The 26,713-nt window shown below is 41.6% G+C and overlaps 1 protein-coding gene across 1 annotated transcript; it reads right to left on the bottom strand.

The window, feature by feature from the left end:
- Window positions 1–186: 186 nt before the first annotated feature.
- Window positions 187–14,027, bottom strand: Tada1 (transcriptional adaptor 1). Its single transcript, XM_042677353.1, has 8 exons — window positions 13,831–14,027; window positions 10,887–10,978; window positions 10,579–10,644; window positions 8,016–8,113; window positions 6,019–6,228; window positions 4,555–4,706; window positions 2,106–2,268; window positions 187–1,346 (listed from the first exon to the last, which is right to left on the bottom strand). The coding sequence occupies exons 1-8, from the start codon at window positions 14,007–14,009 to the stop codon at window positions 1,194–1,196; spliced, it is 1,113 nt and encodes a 370-aa protein (XP_042533287.1). The 5' UTR covers window positions 14,010–14,027; the 3' UTR covers window positions 187–1,193.
- Between the last annotated feature and the right edge of the window lie 12,686 nt (window positions 14,028–26,713).

Here is a 26,713-nt window from a genome sequence, read left to right as displayed (position 1 = left end):
TGTTTTTTTGTTTGTTTTGTTTTCTCTTTAGTCTAACTTACACATCAGAAAGGCAAGAAATGGCATACCACACCAGGAAACCTTCTTTTGAGATCTTTCTCATCTACTACATTCTTAGATTTCATAAAACAAGTCTTCTTTAGGAGGTAGTATCCCATCTATATTTACAAAATTACAACAGAAAAGTTTTCTCCTAAAACGTTTTATTTATCACATTCAAAATACAAAGTCAAATACACAGATCCAAATACATAAACCACATGTACACTTATAAATCTATTCACTACTTCAACCTACACAGACCCATCTATATCAACATCTGTTTTTCTCAAATAGAAAGCTACCTATCTTGAAAACAAGTTGGTCATGAGTAATACTGCCAAAAGTAAATCATTTTCATGTCATCACCTGGAAGGGTTGAAACAGATATTCCATGGGAACAGGAGAACTAGTAGGCATAAATCAAATTTGTAAGATTTCTCAAAACATCCTATAGGAATTTAAATAGTGAACCTGAGTCTCCGCACATATTAATGCTAAAAAATGTATCATGAGCTACAGGGAAAAGAATAAAGTAATTACAGTCCAAGAATTCTGGGTTTTTGTTGTTGTAAATGCAAAGAAATGACTCTTTTGTGTAATGGTACAGGATTATCAAGTCACACGTTCTATGGAGTTATAATGATAAATTGTTCAAGGACGAATTGACCTATTTACTGGTCATTAAAGGAAGTGTCTGATTTTAACACTGTACAGGTTATCCCAACCAAATGTGACAATACAGATTAGAAGAGGCAGCACTTTTGGACTTGCCACATAGAGAATATATTAAATCAGTGAAGACACAAATGCTGTGGTAGTCACAGAGACCAAGTTGTAAGAGCTTTTTTCTTCTGTCAGCTATCTTACATGCAAACCAGAAACACTAAGCTTTAGCTGCCTAAACATCCCTATCCCGGGCACAGAATTCATCAATGCCTGTTTCCACAGTTGGGAAGATAAAGACAGACATATAGTTCATTATCAGTCAAATTTATAACTAACGGCTTCACAGTAGCAACACAAAATGTACTCAATGTAACATTTCCATAGGAAAAGTTATATATACACTATACACTTCAGCCTTGAAATGTGGACCCAAAAAAGCATTCCATTATCAGTAATGATGATCCCCCACATTCTCAAATCCTACTTTAGCAGAGTAAAAGCCCCTCCTTGGCAGCCAAACGCTGTCGGTGGACTTTATCCTGCTGAAGCTCTTCATGATTTGGATGCCAGAGTTTCATGATGATTCTTTCGATGTTAAGAGCATACACAGTATGTGTAGGAATGACTTCCCTGTGCACCTGTAATTTAGAAATCAGCAAAATATTCATGACAGACACAACCTATAAACTCTAAATCAGAACCTAATGAATCTCAAATCAGATAAGACAAGGAAATAGAAAAGTTCTGAAACACAAGTAAGGAAAAACAAGATTGTTTTCCCCTTTTTAATTGGAGAGGTAGGGGATAAGGGTGCCAAATTAGAAGGGATTTCTTGGCTCAGGATTTTAAAATGAGGCTAGCATTGATGGCTTTAATAATTAACAGTTTTAAAAAAAGTGAAAAAACAGACTAGAAATAGTGTAGTATGTCTGTAATCCCAGCTATTTGAAAAACAGATTAGGAGGCTCACAGTTTAAGGTGAGCCCAGCAGGGGAGAAGTTAGCAAGAGCCCATTCCAACCAATAAACTGATTGTGGTGCCACATGTCCATCATCCCAGCTTAAAAGGAGGCATAAATAGAAGGATCAAGGTCAGCCCAAGCAAAGATGCAAAACCCTATTCAAAAAACAAGCACCTGCTTAGCAAGCACAATGCTCTAAATTGAGACCCCAGTACCACCCCAAAACAGTAAAAGCCCAGTTTCAACATGCAATGTACACATGAACCAACATGTTGAACTGAAACACTTGTACAACTACTTAAAGATGATTTTTTTTAATGCTTAACTGATTAAAAACCAAGTTAAAAAGTAGGAAAGCTAGTAAATATCTTCACTGAGTTGAGGAATATTTAACCTGTCCAGAAGACTAGGTAAGTGTTAAGGAGCTAACAGTTACCTGCAGAGCTTCAAAAAGATCATACATGTTCACTGGAGGCAAAGATGCAGGTAGAGTATCCCCTGAGCAGGCCAGCAGGAGGGCAGCCTGCTGTTCAGCATCATCAGATGGTGGGTGGGAAGCTGGATTCTGGCCAGCATAGGGAGCGGAAAAGGCTGAAGGGCTGAATAAATAAATAAACTAATTAATTTATTAATTTTCCCAGCATCTGCAATGGAGACAACTGAGCAACTAGAATAGTGTAGCTTGTTAGAATACATCTTATTTAAATAGCTTTAAATGAATTAGAAACTCAATCAATGTATACATGAATAGCCTATAATTTGGACTTTTAAGGGCTGTTCACTCCAGATAGTACTAGAGTGAACAAGCTCAAAAATAAACAGAAGGAAGAGCTATCACAAAAGCAGAGAAGCAGTAACAGGCAAAGGGGAAAAGGGAGTAAATCAACCCAAATCTCAGTATTTTTCAAAAAAACATAAGCTGAGATGTCAGAGATGGTTTCTTCATCATAGTACAGTCACGGTGGCCTGCATACTTCTCAAGAACAGAGTGAAACAAGAGTGAGGCAGCAACAAGAATTGGTTTGACACATTGGACAAAAGTAGCCCTGTTTTTAGAGTAACAAGCAGTAGATGGAGGCCAGAGCCCTGTCAGGGATTGGCCAGCAGGAGGGAAGTAAAGTTCCAGAGCCTGGCCAGACCAGACAGGGCTCCATCACCTTATAACAAGGAGCCACCTTTCTGGCTTTTCTCTACAGTTAGAATGACATGAAAACTGTAAATGGACAGACAGCCCAGCATGAGATTCAGACAGGAAATGATTAAAAAATGGCAACCTGAACAGGGAGCACAATTGAAGGTGGCACAGATGGAAACAGGCTCATGACTCTGGTAGCAGTCCCTGTGGTCTTGAAGATGACACTGGTACAACCCTATCCACATGCCATCCACAATTGCTCTCCCCCTCTAGCCCCAGCTGCCTGCTTTTCCTGCTCTCCTCACATCACTCTTGACAACCTTCCCAATCTCATCTTTCTTCTACACTTCTATCTCTCTGTCATTTCTTTACCTCCCTTCTTTATAACTAGCTAGAAAACCAGATAGGAAACATACAGCACTTGAAGGAGATTCACTCAATTCACTAACGAGGAAAATAGTGTTATTGCTTATTTCTTTCCCAAAGGCTTAAGATTCACATTTCAATTTTGGAAGGTGGGAAAGATGAGGGAGAGAGGTAGGTGCAAGAACAAGAAAGACAGCAAAGAGGTGAAGGTACTCTAGGCCATCTCATAAAGGAATGATTTAGGACTTAAGAGAGGTTCTGGGAAGCCTCCATGGAATAAAGATGTAGGAAACCGAAAATGAGCCAAGAGACCACATCATCCCAAGATGGTGCTAAGAGCATAGGCTGCTTCCTTGAACTACAGGACTCAGATGAGGACTTAGAGAAAACCCCATCAATCTTCCTACCACCATCATGAAGTCATCCTCAGCCCTGACCTGGCTATCATAGGCCAAGCTTCTGGCTGAGAGCAGAACTACTTCCTTCCTAGACAGATGCTGACATCAGGATGAACTGCCCCAAACAGTAACTCCATTCTACATCAGAAAAGGATGGAGGCGACTGTATTAAACCCACATGAAACCTTCTACTCTGATGTTAAAAAAAAAAAAAAAAAAAAAAAAACCACCCTTAAAAGCTCATATCAGGAGGCTGAGAACAGGAGGATCACAGTTTGAAGCCAGCCTGGACCAAAAAGTTCCCCAGCACTATCTGAACAGAATTTGGGCATGGCAGCAGCACACAGCTGCCATCCTAGCTACAACAGGAAGGCTAAAATAGGAAGATCATATTCCAGGCATACACTTCAGCAGGAAGCAAGACTCTATCTCAAAAATATCAAGCTCAGCCAGGCACCAGAGGCTCATACCTTTAATACTAGCTACTCAGAGAGGCTGAGATCTGAGGATCACTGTTCAAAGCCAGCCCAGGCAGGAAAGTCCATGAAACTCTTACCTCCAATTAATCATCAAAACAGCTGAAATTGGAGCTGTGGCTCAAGTGGTAGAGCACTAACCTTGAGCAAAAAGGCACAGGGACAACACACAGGCCCTGAGTTCAAGCCCCAAGACTAGCACCAAATAATAATAATATAATAATAATAACAATAATAATAGTAAGCTCAAAAAAAGGGCTGGAAGTATGGCTTAGCAACAGATCCCTGATTTAGCAAGTGTGAAGTCCTGAGTTCAAACTTTAGTATTGCCAAACACACACAAAAAAGGGCCAAAATAATTCACTAAATAACATACAGGGACGCAGGGAACAACCTTAGAAAATAAAATTGTTCTACTGTCCTTTAATTGATTACTTATCAGCGGTTTAGTATAAGATCAGTGTAACCAACTAGCAAAGGATGGAAGCAAAAAGGACAAGAGCCATTTACCTTTCTATTAGGTTGTTGTATGCGACCACACTGTTCTTCAGGTATGGCTGTGGGGTCACATTACTACCAAAAGCATATTTGAAATGGCCATCCCGTATTCGATAAGCTTTCCTTCTTGACACAACTGAAGTCAGTATATCTTTGAGGTGATTCTGTGAAAACAAAAGTAGCACAATCTTTCCTTGAAAGCATACTATTAGATATGCATTGGCCAAAAAGTGTTCACAGCATTTAGGAAACCTGGGCAGGCCAGCAGGTTAGTGCCAATTCAGAGGAGGGCGTGAGAAAGAGAATAATATAATTGGGGTTTTTTGTTTGTTGTTTTTTTGTTTTTGTTGTCAGTTGTGGGGCTTGAACTCTGGGCCTGGGTGCTATCCCTGAGCTCTATAACTCAAGGCTAGTGCTCTACCACTTGAGATCTACAACACCACTTCTGGTTTTCTGGTGGTTAATTGGAGATAAGTTTCATGGACTTTTCTGCCTGGGCTGGTTTTGAACCATGATCCTCAGATCTCAGCCTCCTGAGTATCTAGGATTACAGGCATGAGCCACCAGCACCCTGCCACACTGGTTTTTATTCAGCTCTCTTAAAAAGTGGCTCTTTATATGTACATGAAGGCTGTTTAAAGCTTATTTTAGAATTAGTTTTAAAAGGCAAACTATCTTAAAATTTTGTTTGGAAAAACTGACGATCAAAATCCTATGAAAAAGAACCTTTGCATTCTCAAGTCATATAAACATGACACATAGGAAATAGATACGCATGAACACTCAAACACAATCAGCAATTAGCAATGTACATGAGACATTGTTTGAAAATAGATACATTAGTCCCACCATGCCACTAACCAGGGAGCCAGGATTAGGTTGTGCATTTCCATTATACCAATCAGACCATCTTCTATAAAGACATCTTTGAGCAATCTAATAGCATTTGCATGCAGAATTCATTTAATTCTTCTAATTCTGTGAGATAGCTATTATCATCTATGACATATAGATGAGAAAATGAGGCCCAAAGAAATGAATGGAATTATGCATGTTAACTGAGTACCATCATGTAACATCTTATCACATAACTAAATGAATGAAATAGTGTGCTGAATGAAAATCCTACTGTTCAGCTGCCAAGACTAACACTCTCTAAACACTTCCACAGCAAAAAGTAACTTGGGTTATTGGGACTTCTGCTGTCATTTCTAATTCCTTAAAAATTACTCCTTTGCCAACAAATTGAACACCAGATCAAGCAGAAGTGGTAGGCCACAAGCAACCTTTGTGAAAAAGATGAGTTTATTAACTAAGGTAATTCTTTGGACTGTGAAGAAAACAACCTCAATGATGACAGTTCTATGAAACAAAGGTGACATTTTGGTTCTTTTCTGGCAATATCAACCCTTTAACATTGCACATTAACTAGACAAATGCAATTTGTGAAGTTATTTCTGCCAACAGCAAACCAACCTCTACAGCATAGACTACAGCAGAAACAGCCTCCTCAGTGACATTGTCCAGCCCGTGCTCGTACGCAGTCACGATCATCCTGCCTTCCAGCTGGCCTCGAGTGGGCAGCATCATCGTGTGTGAACAAAGCTTCAAGTCGTCATCATCCTGGGGATCCTTGGCCACGAACTGCTGAGCTCCAGAGAGGGGGTTCTGGGGTTGGAATCTATGCTATGAGGAACAATACTTCAAGATTAGTTCTTATGCCAACAAATAATAAGATTCAACCAAAAACAAAAACAAACCAAGTATTACATTGAGACCAGACAAATGGAAGCCATGGAAACTGTATCATAGGAGAAAAAAAAAATTAAAAATAGTATTTGTCAGACACTGATGGCTCACACCTATAATCATAGCCACTCAGGATGCTGAGATCTACCAATTGTGGTCCAAAGCCAGCCCAGGCAGGAAATTCCCAAACTGGAAGTGGCACTGTGGCTCAAAGAAGTAGAGGGCTAGCCTTGAGCAAAAGAGCTCAGGGATAGCGCCCAACCCCGGAGTTCAAGCCCCACAATTTATGATAATAATAAAGACATAAATTAAGAAGGATGGCTGTGTGCACAGCAGTTTATTCTATGCATTAATACTATGCTGATCACAAGATGTTGGTGGGGCCTGTGCTAAAAAATAGCAGTTAGGAAGGAGATGAAGAACTGCATTCAAAAAGGCAGAAGCTTTACTGTGAGAAAGTTGGTTACAAAATTATAATAGACATATAACTAGTGCTTTATCAATATGACAGCTTTAACAGGCAATACCCTAAGATAATACTGTAAGACAGAGCTATTCAGGTACTGTTATTTACTACTTACAGTGGCCAACACAGAATCTAAGAGATGGCCACACTAACTAAAACTATTTTCTTCAACCTGTCCTCATGCATAAAAATTTCAGGCTTCCTCTGGACTTGATAGCCCACTCATCCTCAGTCATCACTGGGAGATGTGAAATATGCTCCTGGCATAATATAAAAGGTTGTATAGGAAAAGTTTGTCCCTATTTAAAATTTGTATTATAAAACAATACTGAGCCAGGCACCAGTAGTCATGCCTATAATCCTAACTACTCAGGAGGCTAAGATCTGAGGATCACAGTTCAAAGCTAACCCAGGCTGGAAAGTCCATGAGACTCTTATCTCCAATAAACTACCAAAAAACCAAAAGTAGAGCTCTGCCTCCAAGTGGTGCAGTGCCTTGAGCAAAAAAGCTCAAAGACAGCACCCAGGACCTGACTTCAAGCCCCATGACCAGCATAAAAATAATAATATTGAAGTTATTTTTTCCCATTTTCCAAGTATAAAGCTATGTTTTATATTGAACACAGCTTTTTAAGCCATCTGTGCCTTTTTGGAGATACTGAGGTCCTCCAGATTGAGCAATATTACTAATGTAAGCCATAGGCCAGAGGTGGAAAGAAATAAATATATGTTGCTATTAATATAAAACTATCAATACCCAGTAAAATCTACAAAGGATTATTTTTAGAAATTTTCTAATAAAGAAACAACAAAAATCTTGCTAATCTAAAGTGTTTAATAGTTTTAGAGCCAAATGCTTTCTGACATCTGTAGTGATCATGAAAGGAACAGGACTCAGCTGGGCAGCTGGGCACAAACAAGAGCCTCCTAGCTGTTAACGCTGGGAACTGATCCCTTCCCTCTGAAAAACATTACTCATTCAACAAAAAATGTGAAGAGGGAAAAGAACATAGGCATACTTTGAATCAATGAAAAAAACTATAGGTTCTACTGATTACATAGTAGTATTTAAGCAATCATGAACGAGAATTGTGAACGTGCAGACTCACAATCTTTGAGGCCCTTTTGTGTTAAATCATACCCTTTTTTTTTTCAGCTCTACTACCAGTATTTTAACATTCATTTCAAATGTAAAGTTGGTTCATAACACTAGAACTTAAAGCTATGGCTTCCAAGACCTACCAGGGAAATCACTTACATCAAATTTCTGACGAACAGAAGAAAGCTTTTTCTTGCCCTTGGGTTTTCCAGGTTTCGCTGCAGAACCCCCTGTCCAGGGCAAAGACCCAGCACCCTCTATGAGATAGAAAAATAATATGCGTAAGTGAATATAATGATGACAATGGACAACGGTTACATTTGTTTTCATTTGGTGCTAGAAAGTATGGAATTCTCTATTAAGAAAAATAAATAACAAATGCTCAAACCTAGATCTTCTCTTCATACTATAATTCTCTAAACAAACTCTTAAGTCAAATTTTTCTTTCTAGCTCTAACCAAAATTATTTTAGGAAAACAGTTTTCTCATCTTTTAATTAATATTTATCAGTAATAGCATTATAAAATCAGAATAGAATCTTCTAGTCCAGGGGCTGGGGGTTTAGCCCAGTGGAAGGGCACCCGCCTGGCACGCACAAGGCCCTGGGTTCGGTCCTTAGCCCTGAAAAAAAAAAAAAAAAGCTACAAAAGAACCTTCTAGTCCAAGGTGGTGAACCAAACACATCTATTATCTCCTCTAAGACCTTGCTAAAAGTAAGGGTGAGGATCCCTGACCCCCCCCAAAAAAGGGGGGATACTTTTTCACAGCACTGAAGATACAATTTTTGAGCCAACACTTCCTCTTAGGTAGGCAAGGCCTCAGTTTAGTCTTGGAGGGAGGCAGTCATCTTCTCTGTCTGAAGAGGCTAACATCATCTGTGGAGTTGCTTAAGGATTAAAAACAATACACATAGGGTATATGGTGTGCTGTGCTCCATAAATAATAATATAAAAATCTTTTTCCCAGCCTTGCCTAGAAAAACAGCCAATACAACTGGTAAGTATAAAGTAAATTTTGCTTTGTTTCATTTTGAGGAAATAAATGTGGAGTTTTGAACAGAGGATTAATTCTCAGGATTCAAATGGGATGTTTGAATTCATTCATTTTTAAATAGACAATAATACTAACACAAGAACATCAAGGTTTTTATTTGATTAAGTCAGTTACCTGAACTTACTAATGGCACTTCATATCTATTTGGCATTCGTTACGGTTTTAAAAGTAAAACCCCAGCAGTATTAGAGTTTGAACCAGGTGCTCTACCACTCAAGCCATACACAGCCCTTTCCTGCTTCATTTTTTTTTTTTTTTGGGGGGGGGGGGGGTCCGGTTGTGGGGCCTGAACTCTGGGCCTGGGCGCTGTCCCTCAGCTCTTCAGCTCAAGGCTAACGCTCTACCACTTGATCCACAGCGCCACTTCTGGCTTTTTTCTTTTTGCTTATGTGGTGCTGAGGAATCGAACCCAGGGCCTCAGGCATGCAAGGCAAGCGCTCTACCACTGAGCCACCTTCCCAGCCCCTATTTATTTTTTAGATAGTTATTTTTTGCCAGACTCACAGTGACTCTCCTAGCCACTGATACCCACCTCACCCAACCACAAGTCATTTCTTGATTGCTTTTTGATTCAAGAGAAATCACCAATGCACTAAAAATAAATCAACTTAATCTACCAAGGCAGGAGATATCCATGAAGCTCAGTTCTTAGTAAAGTCTAGGACAGTTTTTGTCATAAGAGAAGTTTACAATGTATTACTTATTTTTACCTAATTACCGTAGGATGGTTAAATGAGGTATATTGTAACTCAATCTTCCTCTTACCACACAAAACTACCATTCCCACTCCAAGAACTTTTTAAGAGTCAGTGTTTCTAGCTGTAACTCTTGTGGAGGAAGTGATAGGTTTAGTATCACTAATCTCTCAATCAATAACTTGTCAAACATGCATGTTGAAGCTCAAACCTCCTTAAAACACCTACCTTAGTTGCCCACCATACAACTCCTCCCCAGTGTCTACTAAACACATTCTCCTACATTCTCTTAATGCCAGCCCTTCTCTTCCTGCTCTTCACTTTCTGAACCTGAGGTCCTACCACTTCAACATTTCTCACTTAAGTATCCTAAAATGCAGCAGAAGGGAAGTAAACACTAAAAGTTAGTAGAAGTATAGGGAGATGTGCTTTCAAAGGACTCTGTGAGCTGAACACCATTGGCTTACACCTGTAGTCTTGTACTTAAAAGGCTGAGATCCAGAGTATTGTGTTCAAAGATAGCCCTGGTAGAGAAATCTCTGATACTCCATTTCCAAAATAACCAGCATAAAGCTGAGTGGGAGTTGTGACTCAATTGGTAGCGTGTCACCTGAGCAATTAAGCTAGGCAAACTCAAGGCCCTGAATTCAAACCTTGATACTAGTATTTAAAAAAAGAAATTCTGGAAGTGGCGCTGTGGCTCAAGTGGTATCATGCTCTCCTTGAGCTAAAGAGCTCAGAGGCAGTGCCAGGCCCAGAGTTCAAGCCCCACAAGTGACAAAAAAAAAAAAAAAAAAAGAAAAAAAATCTGTGAAATAATTAAATAATTTACAACCAATGAATTTTTCTTTGATGAACAGTTCAAAGAACATTTCATTTGCAAACCAGATGCATCTGTTGAAGTAAACAAAAGCTTACTGCTCCCTGGCTTTGCCAAGCAACATATATAAGAAGCTTTCCCATCCCTTTCTCACCTGGTGTAGAGACTAAAATCTGACAGCGCGTGAGAATGGCCAGCAGGAAATCATTGTGAGAATGAACTGGAAAATGGAAGGTTGTCACAAGTCAAATATAATTTCCAACAGAAAAGAACCACTAGATTATTTTTTAAGACTGACTATCCCCTACTCTGCCATTCTTCATACTTCATTTTAATATCTAAAATATTGAGATTCACTTATCTACCAAAATTTTGTTTCCTAAAAAGTGAAAAGACTTTCATTTCCTGAACATCAGGGAAGGCTTAGAAGCAGTAGAGTAACTCCACGGTCTGGTATGTTACCATTGTCCTGTGTGAGCAGTCTATGAGCTTCCAGGTCAAACTCTTCTTTGCTGATCTTCTGCTTGAACCATAACTTTAAGTTAGCCCAGTATCTGCAAGAGCAGAAATAACATCAATAACCACTGATTTTGTCTCTTCCCCCCTCTTCACCTTACTTGTTCCAACTCCCAGGGAAGGAATGGTATGGTCCCCAGTGACATTGCCTGAACTATGTCATGTGTCCCCTCCCCAATGCATATGTGGAAGATAAATTTCAGAACCTTAGAAAGTGGCTACCTTTTAACAGAATTTAGAATTTAAATTAGGCCACGTGATCATCCAATCTAATTCAGGCAGACATAAAAGACAATGAGCACAGGGCATAAGACTCTTGGTATAATCTTATGTTTTACATACCACCCTGGATCGCCTTTCAATGGGTAGGATGCACAAAGCAAAGCAAACTGTTCATCAAGGATATCACTATAAAAACTATTTACAAACTATGTAACCAATAGCAGCGATGGGTGACAATGTTGTCAGACACTTTGTATTCATATACTGTTTTGTAGAATGGGAAATTCTTTGTACAACTACTTAAAGATAATAAAAAATAAACTATTTAACCACGAGGCACTTTTTAAGGACTAGAAGGGGAACTAGACAATAGAAATACAAATGTAGAACAATATAATACTACACCATTAACTTTTCTTAGCACAAAGATCTCCTTGGATTACTTCTTAGCAGAAAGAACTCCTTGGATTACATTGCTAGTGGGAATTCACACTACAGATGCACCCAGTTTAGCTGGGGCATTCATGTTTGGCCGTCGGGTAGTCAGTATAGACCTTTAACAAGGAAAAGAGGAAGCTAGACATAGTGACTTACACCTATAATCCCATCTATTCTGGAAGCAGAGATTGAGAGGAACACAGTTTGAGGCTAGGTGGGGCAAAAAGTTAGTGAGACTCCATCTCAACAAATAAACTAGGTATGGTTGTCCAGGCCTGCATACTCAGCCTTAGTAGAATGATCAAGATTAGAGGTTAGTGCAAGCAAAAAAATGCAAGACTTTATTCAAACAGTAAAACAAAAGTGGACTGGGGGCATGGTTCAAGTAGTAGAGCATCTGTTTAGTAAGTAGGAGGCTCAGTCCAAACTTCAATACAGAAAAAAAAGGGGGGAGGGGAATAGGAAATGGTAACTTCAAAATATATTTCCAGCAGTCCTGAAGTCAACTGGAGGGTGGGGTAAAAGGGGAGGAATCCTTGCAGCTAGTCAGGTTAAAGTCACCTTAACCTGGGTGCTGATTAGCTACTAGTGAGGCTGAGATTTGAGGATCACAGTACAAAGCTAGCCCAGGCAGCAAAGTCCAAGAGATTCCATCTCCAATTAACCAGCAAAAAAGCTGATCTGAGTAATACTCTACAAGTAGTGGAGTACCAGCCATGAGTGGAAAACACGTACAAAGCCCTGAGCTCATGCCCAGTACTGCCACCAAAAAAAAAGTAATTCATACATACATTGTCTTTCAGATTTAGTGTACTTCCAAATACTTGTAAGTTGGTGCGAGGACAAATGTCCAACTATGCTTATAGAAATGTAAATTTTACCAGCATTAGAAAATTAAAAAGCTATCACAACTAATGAGAATGAAAACTGTTTTAACTGCTTGTTAAAATTAAGAATTTTTAATTCACTACACAAGTAAAGAATAGCCTGTCCATGAACGTGAATATTAAAATATAACTCTAAGTAGAACAATGCATTTTGGAGGTCACCAAATGTTTACTAAAAATAGAAAAAAATTCGGTCAATCAGTAGATTAGATTATAAATCTAGTCTTCATAGACGTTTTGACTTATTGTATCAAACTTGTTAAGATCTTGACAGGATGAGACAAACTTAATTTTTCAGCCCAAAATTTTATATGAGGGGAAAGACTCCAGATCATCTATCTAATCTAAGTAATCCAATCCAGTGGAACAATAAACATGGAGAAGGATGAAAAGAAAGTGTTGTTGGGGGTGGGAGGGAATTTAGCATCACTAAGTTCTCTGATCCTGCCCCTTCCTCTGCCTTCGTTAATCAGCTAGCAACTGCTATTTTAAAAAACTAAATGTCAAGGGGGTAACAATGTTCAAGAGGAAGTGTACTCATTACCTCACTCATGTAACTGTAACCCTCTGTATAGTATCTTTATAATAAAAAAAAAACTAAATGTCATCAATACTACCAAAGCAAAGAGCTATTAGGATATATATTTTTTTTAATTTTTAAATTCTCCAGCTCTTCTGTGTATGTCAGAGGTTCAATCAGGGGCACCATTAATCTGGAAGTGCCTTTTACTGAGTCCCCGGCCCTGGCCTCCAGCCTGATCAGGAGTGGGGGTGATCGGGCGTCTGGCTTTCAATCCGGAGCGTGGGCGCAATCCCCGCAAGTGGCTGTAGAGGAGTCAGCTTAAACTCGCTAGGTCTCTGCAAAAGGGAATTCTCCTTGAGCCTGCGTCGTGGGGGCAGTTGGCACACTCAAGTGTTGGCCAAGGTAGTAACTGTGGTGCGGTTCGGTGATGGCCTCCCCGTGCCGCTGTCAAAGTTCCCGCGCGACCCAGCTCCCCCAAACCTCCGCCTCCAGGAAGCCCTCCCGGTCCCGCCGCCCCACGCGTCCGCACCCCGCGCCGGACGCCCCTGCTCCGCAGCCCCTCGGACGGTGAACCCCGCTCCTCCCGCCCCTCCCGGGTGCCCCGGGGACGCTCAAGGGTGTCTCCTGCGCGTCTCCCCGCCCCCCGGCGCGGTGGGTCCCCGCGGCCGCCCCACCCTGCTTCAGAACCCCGGGGGCGCCGAGGCCGGCGCTAGGCTCCGCAGGCCTCGGAGCCGTGGGGAGAAACCCGCGGCGCGTGGTGGCCGCCCCAGGCCAGATCGCCGGCGCCCAGGCCTAGAGGCCGCGCCCCGGCGGCTCTCACTGTTTCACGTTGTCCCCCAAGGCCTCGCTCAAGTTCTTCTTGGCCGCCTCCAGCTCGCTCACAAAGGTCGCCATTGCACCGCGCGGCTCAGCCCGACCGCAGACCACCGAGTCACCGCGACTCAGCAACCGAAAAACCAACTCGGCGGAAGCCGGAGCTCCCGACTTCTGAGCCCGCATTCGTGGGCTCCGCCCCCAGCCGCTCCGAAGACGTTGGTTTGGTTCACGGCTCCGCCCGCCTGACAGTAAAGGAAGATGCCTGGCCAGAGCCTGTCCTCCTACCCCCGCCCTTCGGGTCACGTGGTCCGTCCGCTTCACCTTGTGGCTGGAGCCCGAGCTCAGCCCGCCCGCCCGCTCGCGGGTCCCGCTGCAGCGTCGCCTGCAGGACGGGCGCGTCCTGGCCGCTGCCGCCGCTCCCTGCTCTCGGCTCTGGGTCAAAAAGTGCATGCAGTTTCATTCCCAGTCGCCTTCCTTGCATTCCTGATTCGCCAAGTCAAAAGCACAAAACAAAACAGAAGAAGTCATCGACTAGGGCGTCGGCTTGACTTCTCCATCCGAACTCCACGTCCGCGAGGTCCTCCAGGTGTGCCGGTTACCTGGGTGACACAGGTGCTGCGCGGGGACGGCCGGGAGGAGGGAGGAGTCGGCCCGCCTTCCAGAGGCCGACCTCCCCACGTCCCTTAAGACAGAATTTAGGTTTATTCCACGGTTTCCTGTGGCCTCCAGAGCACCCTCTGCAACATACTGGACTTACTGAAGGATTTTAACTCATAGGAAAATGCAGACACTCTCAGAAAAACATGTTTAACTGAAGGATTTCCTCACCCATGATCAATTTTGCATCCTTTAAAGGCTTGACATACTTAGTATTATTAATTATTATCATTATATTGTCTGTTGTGGGGCTTCAACTCGGGACCTGAGCGCTGTCCCTGAGCGGTTTTACTCAAGACTACCATTCTACCACTGAGCCACAGCTCTACTTCTGGTTTTCTGGTGGTTAATTGGAGGTAAGAGTCTCATGGACTTTCCCGCCTGGGCTGGCTTTGAACCGCTATCCTCAGATCTCAGCCTCCTGAGTAGCTAGGATTACAGGTGTGAGCCACCAGTGCCAGGCTTACAGGTATTATAATGCTGGAGATGAAACTCAAGGCCTCACTTATACTAGGCCCATTATTATCTTTTATAATAATGATAACAGTGAATTCAAAACTTCACAAATAGATACCAATATATCAGGTGTTTTCTGGTTATTAGACTGTTTCCATTTTTCTCTATTAAAAACAATATTGAACTAATTGAGCAGTGATACTCACGAGACACTATGTTAGAAATGAACTATACAATTTCGCCAGGGAGGATTGGGTGGGGGGGGGGGGGGGGGCGGATAAGAAGGGGAAACAAAGGAGGAGGCTGCAATGCTTGATAAGAAATGTACTCATTATCTTGCCCATGTAATTGTAACCCCTCTGTACAGTATTTTCACAATAAAAAAAATTAAAAAAAAAATTTCGGGGCAAGGAGGGTCAGGAGGGAAAAAACTGGGAGAAAATGAGGGAGGGGTGACACTGTTCAAGAAGAAATGTTCTCAACTGATTTATGTAACTGTAACCCCTCTATAGATCACCTTTACAATAAAAAAATTTAAAAAAACAATACTGTGAATGATGTTTATACACAAAATATTTCTTTAGGATTATCACTTTAAGATAGGCACCAGAAGTAGTTTTGGGGTGAAATAGGAAAGCTTGTCAAATGCCTACCAAAGACTTAAAATAATCCTGCCCACTATCTACAAAACAAATCTCACAAATGCTCCACAGAGAATAAGGTCCTTAAGCTTACACGTTCTTCCAGCTCCATCCTGCCACTCCAGTGCGCACATACCAGCCTGCTCCTGCCTGCAACTTTGTCCCAGTCCTGTCACTTTCCAGGTGACCTGAACTCAGTGGCATCCTGTTAGGTGCCTGGCACCTAAGCTGTGGGTGCTGGCTAGGCAAAGGTGAACAAGCAAAGTCTTCTGAGTCTCAAAACTCCAGAGCAAAACATTGACCTATACTTGTTCATTTTTTTTTTTAAATTTTATTTTATTTTATTTGAGAACATACTATACAGAGGGGTTACAATTACATGGTCAGGATAATGCATACATTTCTTACCAAGCATTGCAGCCTCCTCCTTTGTTTACCCTTCACCTCCCTTCCCAGCCTCCCCCCTCCCCCCCACCCAATCATACCCCCCCTCCCCCCCCCTCCGACATTGTAAAGCTGGTTTTGACATGACATTTTGTACTTCTCATTGTTGCAACAGGTCCACCTGAATCCTTAAACGACTTGTTTGTCCCCATCTCCTCCACATGTTATACTGACATCAAATATAGTGAAAGCAGGGGTTACACTGTGGGGGAGGGACATACAAAGCAACAAAGAAATAATCTTATAAATGCGTTAGAAACACATGCATGAAAGAAACAAAAACATTAAAATACATATTTGAGGGTTCGTTTTCCTAACATCACCTTCTCTGACTTTTTCCGCTTGACTCATACCTATACTAGATATTGCAAATAAGGGAAACCATGGGACCTATGTTTCTTTGGGCCTGGCTTACTTCACTTAATATAATTTTTTCCAAGCCTTTCCATTTCCTAACAAATGGGGCAATGTCATTCTTTCTGATGGAGGCATAGAATTCCATTGTGTATATATACCACATTTTCTTGATCCATTCACCTACTGAGGGGCATCTGGGTTGGTTCCATATCTTAGCTATGGTAAATAATGCTGCAATAAACATAGTTGTGCTGGTAGCTTTAGTGTGGTCTTTTTTGTAAACATTAGGGTAAATGCCCAAAAGTGGGAGCCTCTTCAGTAAATGGTGCTGGCAAAACTGGTTAACTACATGTAGAAAACTAAAGCTAGATCCTTATATATCACCCTGCACCAGAATCAACTCCAAATGGATCAAAGACCTTGAAGTCAAAGCAGACACTCTGAAAACATTACAGGATGGAATAGGAGAAACCCTGGGTCTCCTTGGCTCAGGCCGAAATTTTCTGAATAGAGACCCGGAAACACAACAAATCAAAGAAAGGTTGGACAAATGGGATTGTATAAGGTTGCAGAGCTTCTGCAGGGCAAATGACATAGCTAGCAAGATCAATAGAAAGCCCACGGACTGGGAGAAGATCTTTACTAGCCATACAACGGACAAGGGTCTCATATCTAAAATATACTTGGAACTCAAAAAATTAAACCACCCAACAACAAATCCTCAAAGAAACAACTGCCCAATAAGTAAGTGGGCGAAAGACTTAAAGAGAAGCTTCTCTGAAGAAGAAAGAAGGATGGCCAATAGACACATGAAGAAATGTTCAACATCCCTAGCCATAAAAGAAATGCAAATCAAAACAACATTGAGATATCACCTCACTCCAGTTAGAACAGCAAAAATCAAGAACTCTAACAACAACAGATGCTGGAGGGGATGTGGACAGAAAGGAACCTTACTTCATTGTTGGTGGGAATGTAAACTTGTTCAACCACTTTGGAAAGCAGTATGGAGGTTCCTCAAAAGACTCCACTTGTTCATTTTTAAATTAAAAACAAATCCAGCCGCTATCCATTGCGCCTTTTCATGGCTTCTGGCTAGCTACTGAACTCCAGACCTTGGCATTCGAATTTTCTTACAGAATGAGCCCAACTTACCTGTCCATCTCTCATACACATCAACCCTCCCTCCACAATTCCATAGCCATCTGTACTCTCCATGGTATTCTGCAACAACCCATGTGACCCATGGCCTTTGTACCTATCTCTTTTCTGCTGATTTCTGGGCTCACAGCCTCAGTCAGGTTCCACCATCTATAGGAACACTAGCAGGTTAATTCCGCAGGACCAGGACAGTCCTTGCTTCTCCCCCTGTCCACGCCTGCCTGCCAAGAGACATATGCCTTAAAGATTTTGATTTGAATCCATGTTTGACAAACAGCCACAGTACATGACATGTATTATATGTCTATATGTCCATCTCAAGCATTCTTTCTCTCTTGGTACTTTATATAACCATCAGTATTGATTTCAATGTATTCAGTTAAAAGCCCATTTAAACTACCGTATTATATGACATATATATACAAACAAACATCTGCTTTAATAAAACCAAAACCACTTGTAACTTGGTAGTAATTCTCAATCACCTTTTAGTTTAACCAGTACTTGGACAGCATGTATCACATATAGACAGCAGCTAAACTCCTTTAGAGGACTATGTAAAATGTTTTATAAAATGCAGGGGTAGTTTTCTCTAGTTTGTTTTTAACAAGTTTCTTTTCATAGTCATTTTTACATATTCCTAAAACTGGGCCCTTGCTTCTCAACCCAATTAAAAACTATTTTTAATTCTTTTTGGTTGTTGTTTTAAGAATACAAGATGATATCTGCTTTCTTTAATGCATGTTTTTGTCATCATGGGGCCTTAACTCTGGGCCTGGGCACTGTCCCCCAGCTCTTCAGCTCAAAGCTAGCGCTCTACCACTTGAGCCAAAACACCACATCCAGCTTTTTCTGATTATGCGGTGCTGAGGAATCAAACCCAGGGCCTCATGCATGCAAGGCAAGCCCTCTACCACTGAGCCACCTTCCCAGCCCACTTTAATCGATTTTTAATTATGCTTTATTGTTGAGTATGGATACAGTGTTATACTATAGATCTCTAGGGCCTGTCTTCTTGCTAGGTAGAAACTTTATGACTAGTAACTATCCATTCGCTTCTCTCCAGCCCGCCTGGTAATCAAATTTCATATTTGATTTTGTGAATCTGATTTTTCCATATCTTGTATAAGCAGAATCATGCCATTTTTGTCTACCAGTGATTTTGTCTTTATTCTGCCATGTTGTCGTGTACTGCAGCATTCTTTCCTTTTCAGGGCTGAATAGCACTCCATAACACATATATGTAACACATGTATTTTATCTCTTCTGTGGATTAAGATGTCCTTGGATCCTGTCAATGAACAGTCAGGTTCATCCACAGCTTTGGCTATCTATTAATTAGTATGGCACAAATATGAGACTGCTAATACACTCTAAAATCCTGATTATAGTTCTTTGGAATAAATATTTAGATGTGGGATTGCTTGATTATATGGTATGTCTACTTTTCTTTTCTTCTCTTGTTTTCCCCCTGGTGGCTACGCTACTTTCTATTCTCTCCAATGGTACAGGAGTTCCTATTTTTCTCCGTCCTCATCAACACTGTCTTCTGTGGTCTTAGGATCTGGTGTTGATAGACTTGTCAGGTATTGGAAGATATCTTGGAAGATTCTGCAAGTGATTTTTCTTCCTATCAAAGAAATCTTTTGGGGTATTTATAAATCACTGACTTCTTTACAGTGGCTAGGACCTAACATCAAGACAAAACTTCCTTGCCTTCCCCCCTCCCTTTGGAAGTACTGTGGTTTGAGGCCTGGGCCTCAGACCTCGTTAGCTGGTGCTCTACAGATTGACTGTCTTACTCCAGTGAGTGAGTTTTGACTCACTAACTGCAGGCATAGCCAGCAGTGGTTCCAGTTCCCACATCAGCATCTCTGGATTATTGGAGGGACTCTGGCAGCTCCGCTTTAAAGCATTAGTAGCAATGTTATAATTTTCTTTTGAACTTCCCACTGTATGGGCTCACTGTCATCTGTAGTGCATGCACACTGCGCTGATCCATATGCTCTCTGCACATGATAACTAGGCATGTTATACCTTTACATCTGGTGAGGTTCTGGTCTGCTGTGGCTCACACACAGCATAAAGATCTGGTAGAATTAAATATTTTAGAAAATCTTATACAATGTTTTTCCTGCTATATCTGCATCAGCCTATAGATTTTTTAATATCATTAAAGGTTATACATTTGGACTATCTTAGATCCTGGTAATATGTTGACAGTCACCTCATCCCTATACCATAAGGTATATACTTATGACTTCTCAAAGGAGATAAAAAGGTTCTTTTTTGTGTGTTGGGGTGGGGGGCACAGGCCTCATTGACAGTCTGATAATAAATTTGAATAATGCTCTTAAGCATACGCAGCATAGGATTACACAGAATTTTGTTGAAACCAATATATATCCAGTCCTAGGGCTTGAACCCAGGGCCTGGGCACTGTCCCTGAGCCTCTTTGTGCTTAAAGCTAGCTTTCTACCACTTGGGCCACAGCACCACTTCCAGATTTTTCTGAGTAGTTTATTGGAGATAAGCGTCTTACATCCTTTTCTGCCTGAACTGGCTTTGAGCATGATCCTCAGATCTCAGCCTTCTGAGTAGCTAGGATTATAGGCATGAGTCACCTGTGCATGGCCCCCATAGTATTTTACAGGTACTTGACAAGTCTGTTCAGGTTTCTATAACAAAGCACCACTGATGGGGTGGCTTAAACAATAAAAATTTATTATCTCCTAGATTGGGCAGCTAGAACTTCATGATCAAATTGGTCTCTGGTGAGGGCTTTCTCCCAGCTCATCCACTTTCTCACTGTATTCTGACATGGCCCCTTCTCGGTGATGGTTTCAGGGAGGAGAGAGAGTAGGGAATCTTCTTATAAAATACTCACCCTAGCCCATCAGGGCCCCACTCAATGATCTAATTTAACCTTAGATACCTCCTCAGAAGCCTCATCTCCAAAGCCAGCCATGTGTAGAGTTGGAGCTTCAGTAGATAAACCTGAAGGACATAAACACTGAACCATGATAGCACTGCACAGAGCTAACTGCAGTTGCTGCTGCCCTTTCTCAGGGATTCTTGGGGACTGAAATTTTAAGACCATGGGAGGAATCTGGAAAGTCTAGCAGATGAAAGTTACCCACACAACCCTCAAATACTGGCAAGTCAGCACTGCATCTCCAATGTGTTTGGATACTGTTGCAGTTGTAATTGCTTGATCAGAGCATCTTTTCTAAAGTTAGCGAATCTTGGAGGAACAAACATTTAAGGAATAAAAAGCAGAGGCACAGAGACAGAGAAATCATCAACTGTATGATCCTCAGACATTAAATAAATGGCTTAGGTTAGTTTTCTTTTTCTTTAAAAATTACTCTGTAGAGTTTCCTTCTCCAGCTAGAGTGATGCCAAGTCAAAGCATAAGCGCTGTGATACTAGAAGACTAAGAAAGAGGACAATCAGCTAAGTGTAGAAGTGCAGTACAGTTTCAACTCACTGAAGGGCAGATCAGGATCACTAATAGCTTCTGATGACACAAAGTAGCCATCTGTTATGGTTTGGGGTAAGTGTCCCCCAATGGCTGATGTGTGGCAGATCCTCAGTGTGGTTCTCTCAGGAAGTAGTAGATGCTCTTGAGCATGGGGCCTTGTGGGAAATGCCCTTGGGAATATGGGGGCACCATCCCTGTTTCTTCCTCTCTCTTTCTCACCCCAGCCAAGAGGCAAGCGGCTTTATGCCACAGTATACTACCCAACACAATGCTAGGGCCTCCCAACAGACCCCAAAGCAGTGGGCCAATTGGCTGTGGACTGCAACCTCCAAAGTTGTGAACTACAACAAACTCTTCCTCCTTTTTATGTTTATTTACCTCAGGTATTTGTTACAGTACAAGAAAGCTGACTCACACACCAATTATGAACATAGCCCATTAGGTCTTCCCAGAACACTTCTATTCCCTGAAGGGAGTCATTCTGCTCCTCTTCTCACTCTGGGAGCCTGACAGCCAACAGCCCTGCATCGGATCTGAGCAAATGGCTTAAAAAGTTCCTCTTAAAGGCAAAAGTGGCCCCTGGGTAGAACAGAGATTTATGAGACCTAAATAAATAAATAAGATCTTTACAAATGTAATTAAACTGCACACATTGGAAAAGAATCTCCTGCTGACTGCTGCTCAGTATGTGATTGACACTTTCTCACTTTTTGTGGGCTGGGAAGGTGGCTCAGTGGTAGAGTGCTTGTCTTGCATGCATGAGGCCCTGGGTTTGACTCTTCAGCATCACATACTCAGAAAAAGCTGGAAATGGTGCTATGGCTCAACTGCTAGAATGCTAGCCTTCAGCTGAAGAGCTGAGGGACAGCACCCAGGCCCAGAGTTCAGGCCTCACAAGGGACAAAATAACTACACTTTTTGTATGCCTATAGTCGAATGCTTGGGCAGGTAGAGGTCCCCCACTGACCCACTGTCACCAGAGCTGCTAGTGATGTAGGAAGATGATATTGGAGGCACACTGAGCTGTTGGCATCACCTTCTGGAAGGAGGGAAAACCACAAGTGTTGTCCCAGAAAGAAAAAAAACTGTCCTCAGGGGCAGAAGTTTGTGAGGGAATTTTAGGAGATTTGGTTACGGCTCATTGGTTGAAATCCAGGAGGTAATTCACGCCTGAGGAATTACACCTGGAATGGGACCAAAACAGAGATCACTGTATTGCCACCCACCTGCTGAGCCTTCTCTATCCTTGGGAACTAGGACTTCTCCAAAGTAAGAAGGCCAGTCTAGCATCTTTGCTTAGCTTTATCCTCAATTTCTTTTGACACTTGTGTCTTTCCTATAAAGACCTCTTTCTATTGCTGTTGTTACTTTTTCTTGCTGTTGTCTACTTTGTTTCCTTATTGCCTTCCACGCAGGGGAAGAAGAGCCTGGTGTGCCAGGGGAAGTTCCATTCTGCCTGAGCTTTTGTCCCTGTCTTTTCCTATTTTAATTGTGTGACTCTGGGAAAATTATTCATACTATCTGTTTCCTCATCTGCAAGATGGAAGTAGTAATACTACTCACTTGAGCATTGTTGTAAGAGTTAAATTACTGTAAACAGTAAAAGTGCATGAAAGAAATCCCTTGGCCAAACATGAACTCAGAGTCAACACAACGCATCCGTGCGTCACTCCTGTAATCCTATCTACTCAGAAAGCTGAGACCTGAGGATCCAGGTTCAAAGCCAGTGAACACAGGCACTTACTGCATTTTTCTAATGTAACAGAACCACTCTCCCTTCCCAACCCTAATTTGCTGCAAAATTTTCCCAAGAAAAACTTGGGAAGTTATGTAGTTAAGAGAAGGCAAGATCAAGGGTTTTCTAATTATGAGTCTTAGTTTTCATACTTACGTATCTATTTGTATGTATGTAGGTATGTATGTACATATGTTTGTGCTTTGAAGAAACATTAAATTCTTGTGTTTGTACTGTAAACCCGGTTCAAAAGCCAAGTCTCCTTCAGACCACTTGAACAATTACTGCTATCTTGAGTCACACCAAACCCAACTGAGACTTCTGTCCTATTCCTTTGGTCTAGGCTGACTATTGCAGGCTATGACCCAGACACCTACCTGCCTGGATGCGCCCTGGGCTCAGAGGTCAAGAACTCACTCAATTAAGTGGCGCGGGGACTGTTCCTTGTCCCTCTGGAAGGATTTTGGGTCCTTCCTCCATTCAGGTAGAGAGGTTGGGTCACTGCAACTGTGGAAGGAGGGCATAATTGGCTTTGGATGGAAGAATCTTTCCCTCGCTCAGACCGTTGCTGCGCCTAGCATCAGAGAAGCTATTTTCTGAAGTGCAAGGCGAAGATTCAGAAAGGATTGGTCCCAGAGTGAAATGTCTGAGCAGTCCTGCCTTTCCTACAAACTACCCACACCCATCCTAGAAGTTACATCAGTCCTGGATACACCTTTGCGGGCCGCTGTCTGTCCTGAGGCCACTAGGGGGCAATGCGCTCTAGCCTTTCCTCCGGGATACTGCGAATCCCAGCCACACCTGTAGAACCATTGTACAAGGGAGACCTTGAGAGGTCCAGGCATTTGGACACACACATCTGTGGTCTAAAGATGGGAGTTCTCCACAGCTGCAAACCCCACAATAAGTATTGTATTGCTGGCAGGTTTTTGTAAACCGTCATTAGCAGGAGCCTCCAGCTTTTCTGTTGTATGTCAGTGGAGAGAAAGGACTGCATGTGTTCAGTGCCCAGCAGAGCCAGCTTCTGATCAGATAACTGCGAGCCAAGTACTTAATATGTCACCACGAATTGCTCTGCTATCTAGTCTATTCCAGTTTCCATATTGTTCCATGGGTACTAGGGGGCAGGCAGGCTAGATCAACGGAATCAAGTCCATCTCATTGCTTTAGAGAATCGGAGGGGTGCTATAAAAAGCATGAAGGTATGCAGCCCCCAATTCTAGAACCTCCAAAAGGAGACAACTGGAGTTTTCTTGCTCTAACAGAATTATTCCTATTTACTTTTCTTACTTGGAGAAGAACAGTGGTTCTCAATTAACTCTGGTGTTAGAATCACTTGAGTTTTTTGTTGGTTTGTTTTTTACTTTTTCTGAGATTATATCCCAGGCTGATAAAACCAGAATATCTCGGGCTGCGAGTGGGGTGGGGGGGATGGAACCCAAGCATCAATAATTTTCAAAGCTTCTACAGATCCCAGTAAGCAAACATTTTTCATAACATTTTCCTCCTAGCATTAATAAGTAACTCTCTCTGCAGAATACAGAGAACACTTATTAATGGGAAACCCCGAACATTCCTGATGATGTTGAATACACCTAACCCAAGGAGATAAGTTAAAAGATATTTTCAAAGTATGAAAGCAGACATCAATTTTTAAAGGCTCATTGTCTAAAAGAAATCCAGACTTGTGAAGGCATTCCAGGATGGAGGAAAGCTAGCCTCTGTCACATGGAGGATGTTGAGGCTGGGATGTGGTCCCAAAAGTTGTCTACTCTGGTATCAGGCATATGTTTCCCTCTGGTTATTCCTTAGCTCTAATACTCACCCAAAGTCACAGCCTGGTCTGAGCTACACTGTAGAGATCAGGGCAGAGCCTCAAGATAGAGTGAGGCAGCTACTCCACCTCCACCTACAGTGTCCAGACATCACATCAGGCTAAACAAGGGTAATGCTCCTTGTTAGCAGTCTACCAGATGAGGCAGAAGTATAGTGCTATTCCAGACTGACTTAGAGCCTGTGGGAACCTCTTCTGCCTTAAAACTGCCCAAGATCCCAAAGCTCATGAAAGTAAGCCTGGAAGTTCTGAATTAAAGAAAAGTAGGAGGGATGAAGAGGTAATATTGGACATACTGATAAGTGTAACCTCACTTGTACTCATGAGTGAGTGAAATCTGCCACCTAATGAAATAACCAAATAGTTCAAATAACCAAATAGCTCAAATAATCAATTTACTCAATCCTGATTAAATTTCCCATTGACATCAAGGCCCATAGTCAAACATACTAAGGTGCTCTGTGGCTTTAAATGTTGGACAGAAATCTGCAAGGAGAAATCCTCTCCAACAACCCGTCAACACAGGTTGATGTTTTAGACCATAAGACACTGTATATGGAGTGTGTGTTACATTGGATAGTAACTTTTTGAGTAGAAGCTCTTACCTGGCGAGTGCAGTCACAAGTAGTAAGGACCATGTAAAGTTCATTCATGTGTTGTTAATTTGTGTTTTCCTGAATTATATCTCTAATTTCCCTCAAGAGAACACTGGGGATAATGAAGGCAATAATTTCAGTTTGGCAAATAAAAGTGTAATTTTGATTTTTTGTTTTTCGTTTTGTTTTTTTTTTGTCGGTCGTGGGGCCTGAACTCTGGGCCTGGGCGCTGTCCCTCAGCTCTTCAGCTCAAGGCTAGTGCTCTACCACTGGAGCCACAGCGCCACTTCCGGCTTTTTTTACTTTTTGCTTATGTGGTGCTGGGGAATTGAACCCAGGCCCTCATGCATGCAAGGCAAGTGCTCTACCACTGAGCCACCTTCCCAGTCCCAAGTGTAATTTTGAAACATTCATAACATACCCATTTACCTGTTCAAATTCCTCACCAATACTCATACTATCCCTCTAATCATAATTTCAGACAGTGTTTCCATAGTGATGATTCAGGCTCCTGTTGCCATGGTGATTGCTCCCTGGGCTAAAACATTTCTTCTCTACCTTTCTATCACTATTGTCAGTTCTCCAATCCAGGTTTTTATGATATCCCAGAATCTAGCATGGAGCCTGACACATAAGTAGTCCATGTACTGGACAGGCATGTGTGATCATAACTATTACAATATAGCTCTACCAGTCATTTCTGTCGCCAAGAGTTGTCCTGAGGATATTATGCATTATCATCTTCTTTATTTACCAGGGAACTACTGAAGGCAACCATGCTAATTTTAGAGAACTCAATAAAAAAAACCCTACAAAATTAAAAGTAAACATTCCTCTTTCCATAAAACCCATGGCTGGCTGGATCAATAATACAAGCATAAAAATCTCTAGGAGTTACAGTATGTTCTCAAATAAAATAAAATTAAATTAAAAAAAAAAAAAGAAAAAAAAATCTCTAGGAGAACTTATAGTCTGTGCTGAGAAAAGCTATTTTGAATAAGAAGAAAATCCAGAACCCACAAAAACAAATTTAACATTATTCGTTCACATGCACATTTTAAAAAGCTGCATACACAAAATCAAATACAACTAATGACAAAACAGAATGCTAAAACATTAAACTTCTTTCATTATCAAAGAGCTTTTTAAATTAAAAAACCATGACCAACCCAGAGAGAAAATGGTCAGCAGAACAACACCCAATCAAAAACGACCAGATGCACAACCACACTTCTAATTAAATAAGTGCAAATAATCGAGATAGCAATGAATAAAAACTTAAATTTCTCCTTGTCTCTCTGATAGGCAAATACAGATGCATGATGACATTTAGTGCTGCAAGCCTGAGGGGAAAATGTTGTAGGTGGAAATGTGTGTTGGTGCATTCTTTCTGGAGACCTTGACAACAACTGCCAAGATCCAAAATCACATCTTTTCTGGTATTCCCTCTGCCAGAAATTTACCCAGTTGATACAGTTGTTTATAAAAGAATGTTTTTGCTACATCGTTTTGTAAGAGCAAA

This window comes from Dipodomys spectabilis, unplaced genomic scaffold (genome assembly GCF_019054845.1).
Source record: "Dipodomys spectabilis isolate Male_0828 unplaced genomic scaffold, ASM1905484v1 ptg000036l, whole genome shotgun sequence".
Classification (NCBI taxonomy): Eukaryota; Metazoa; Chordata; class Mammalia; order Rodentia; family Heteromyidae; genus Dipodomys; species Dipodomys spectabilis.
Note: the sequence above shows the minus strand (reverse complement) of the source record. Positions and strands in the feature narration are given on the sequence as shown.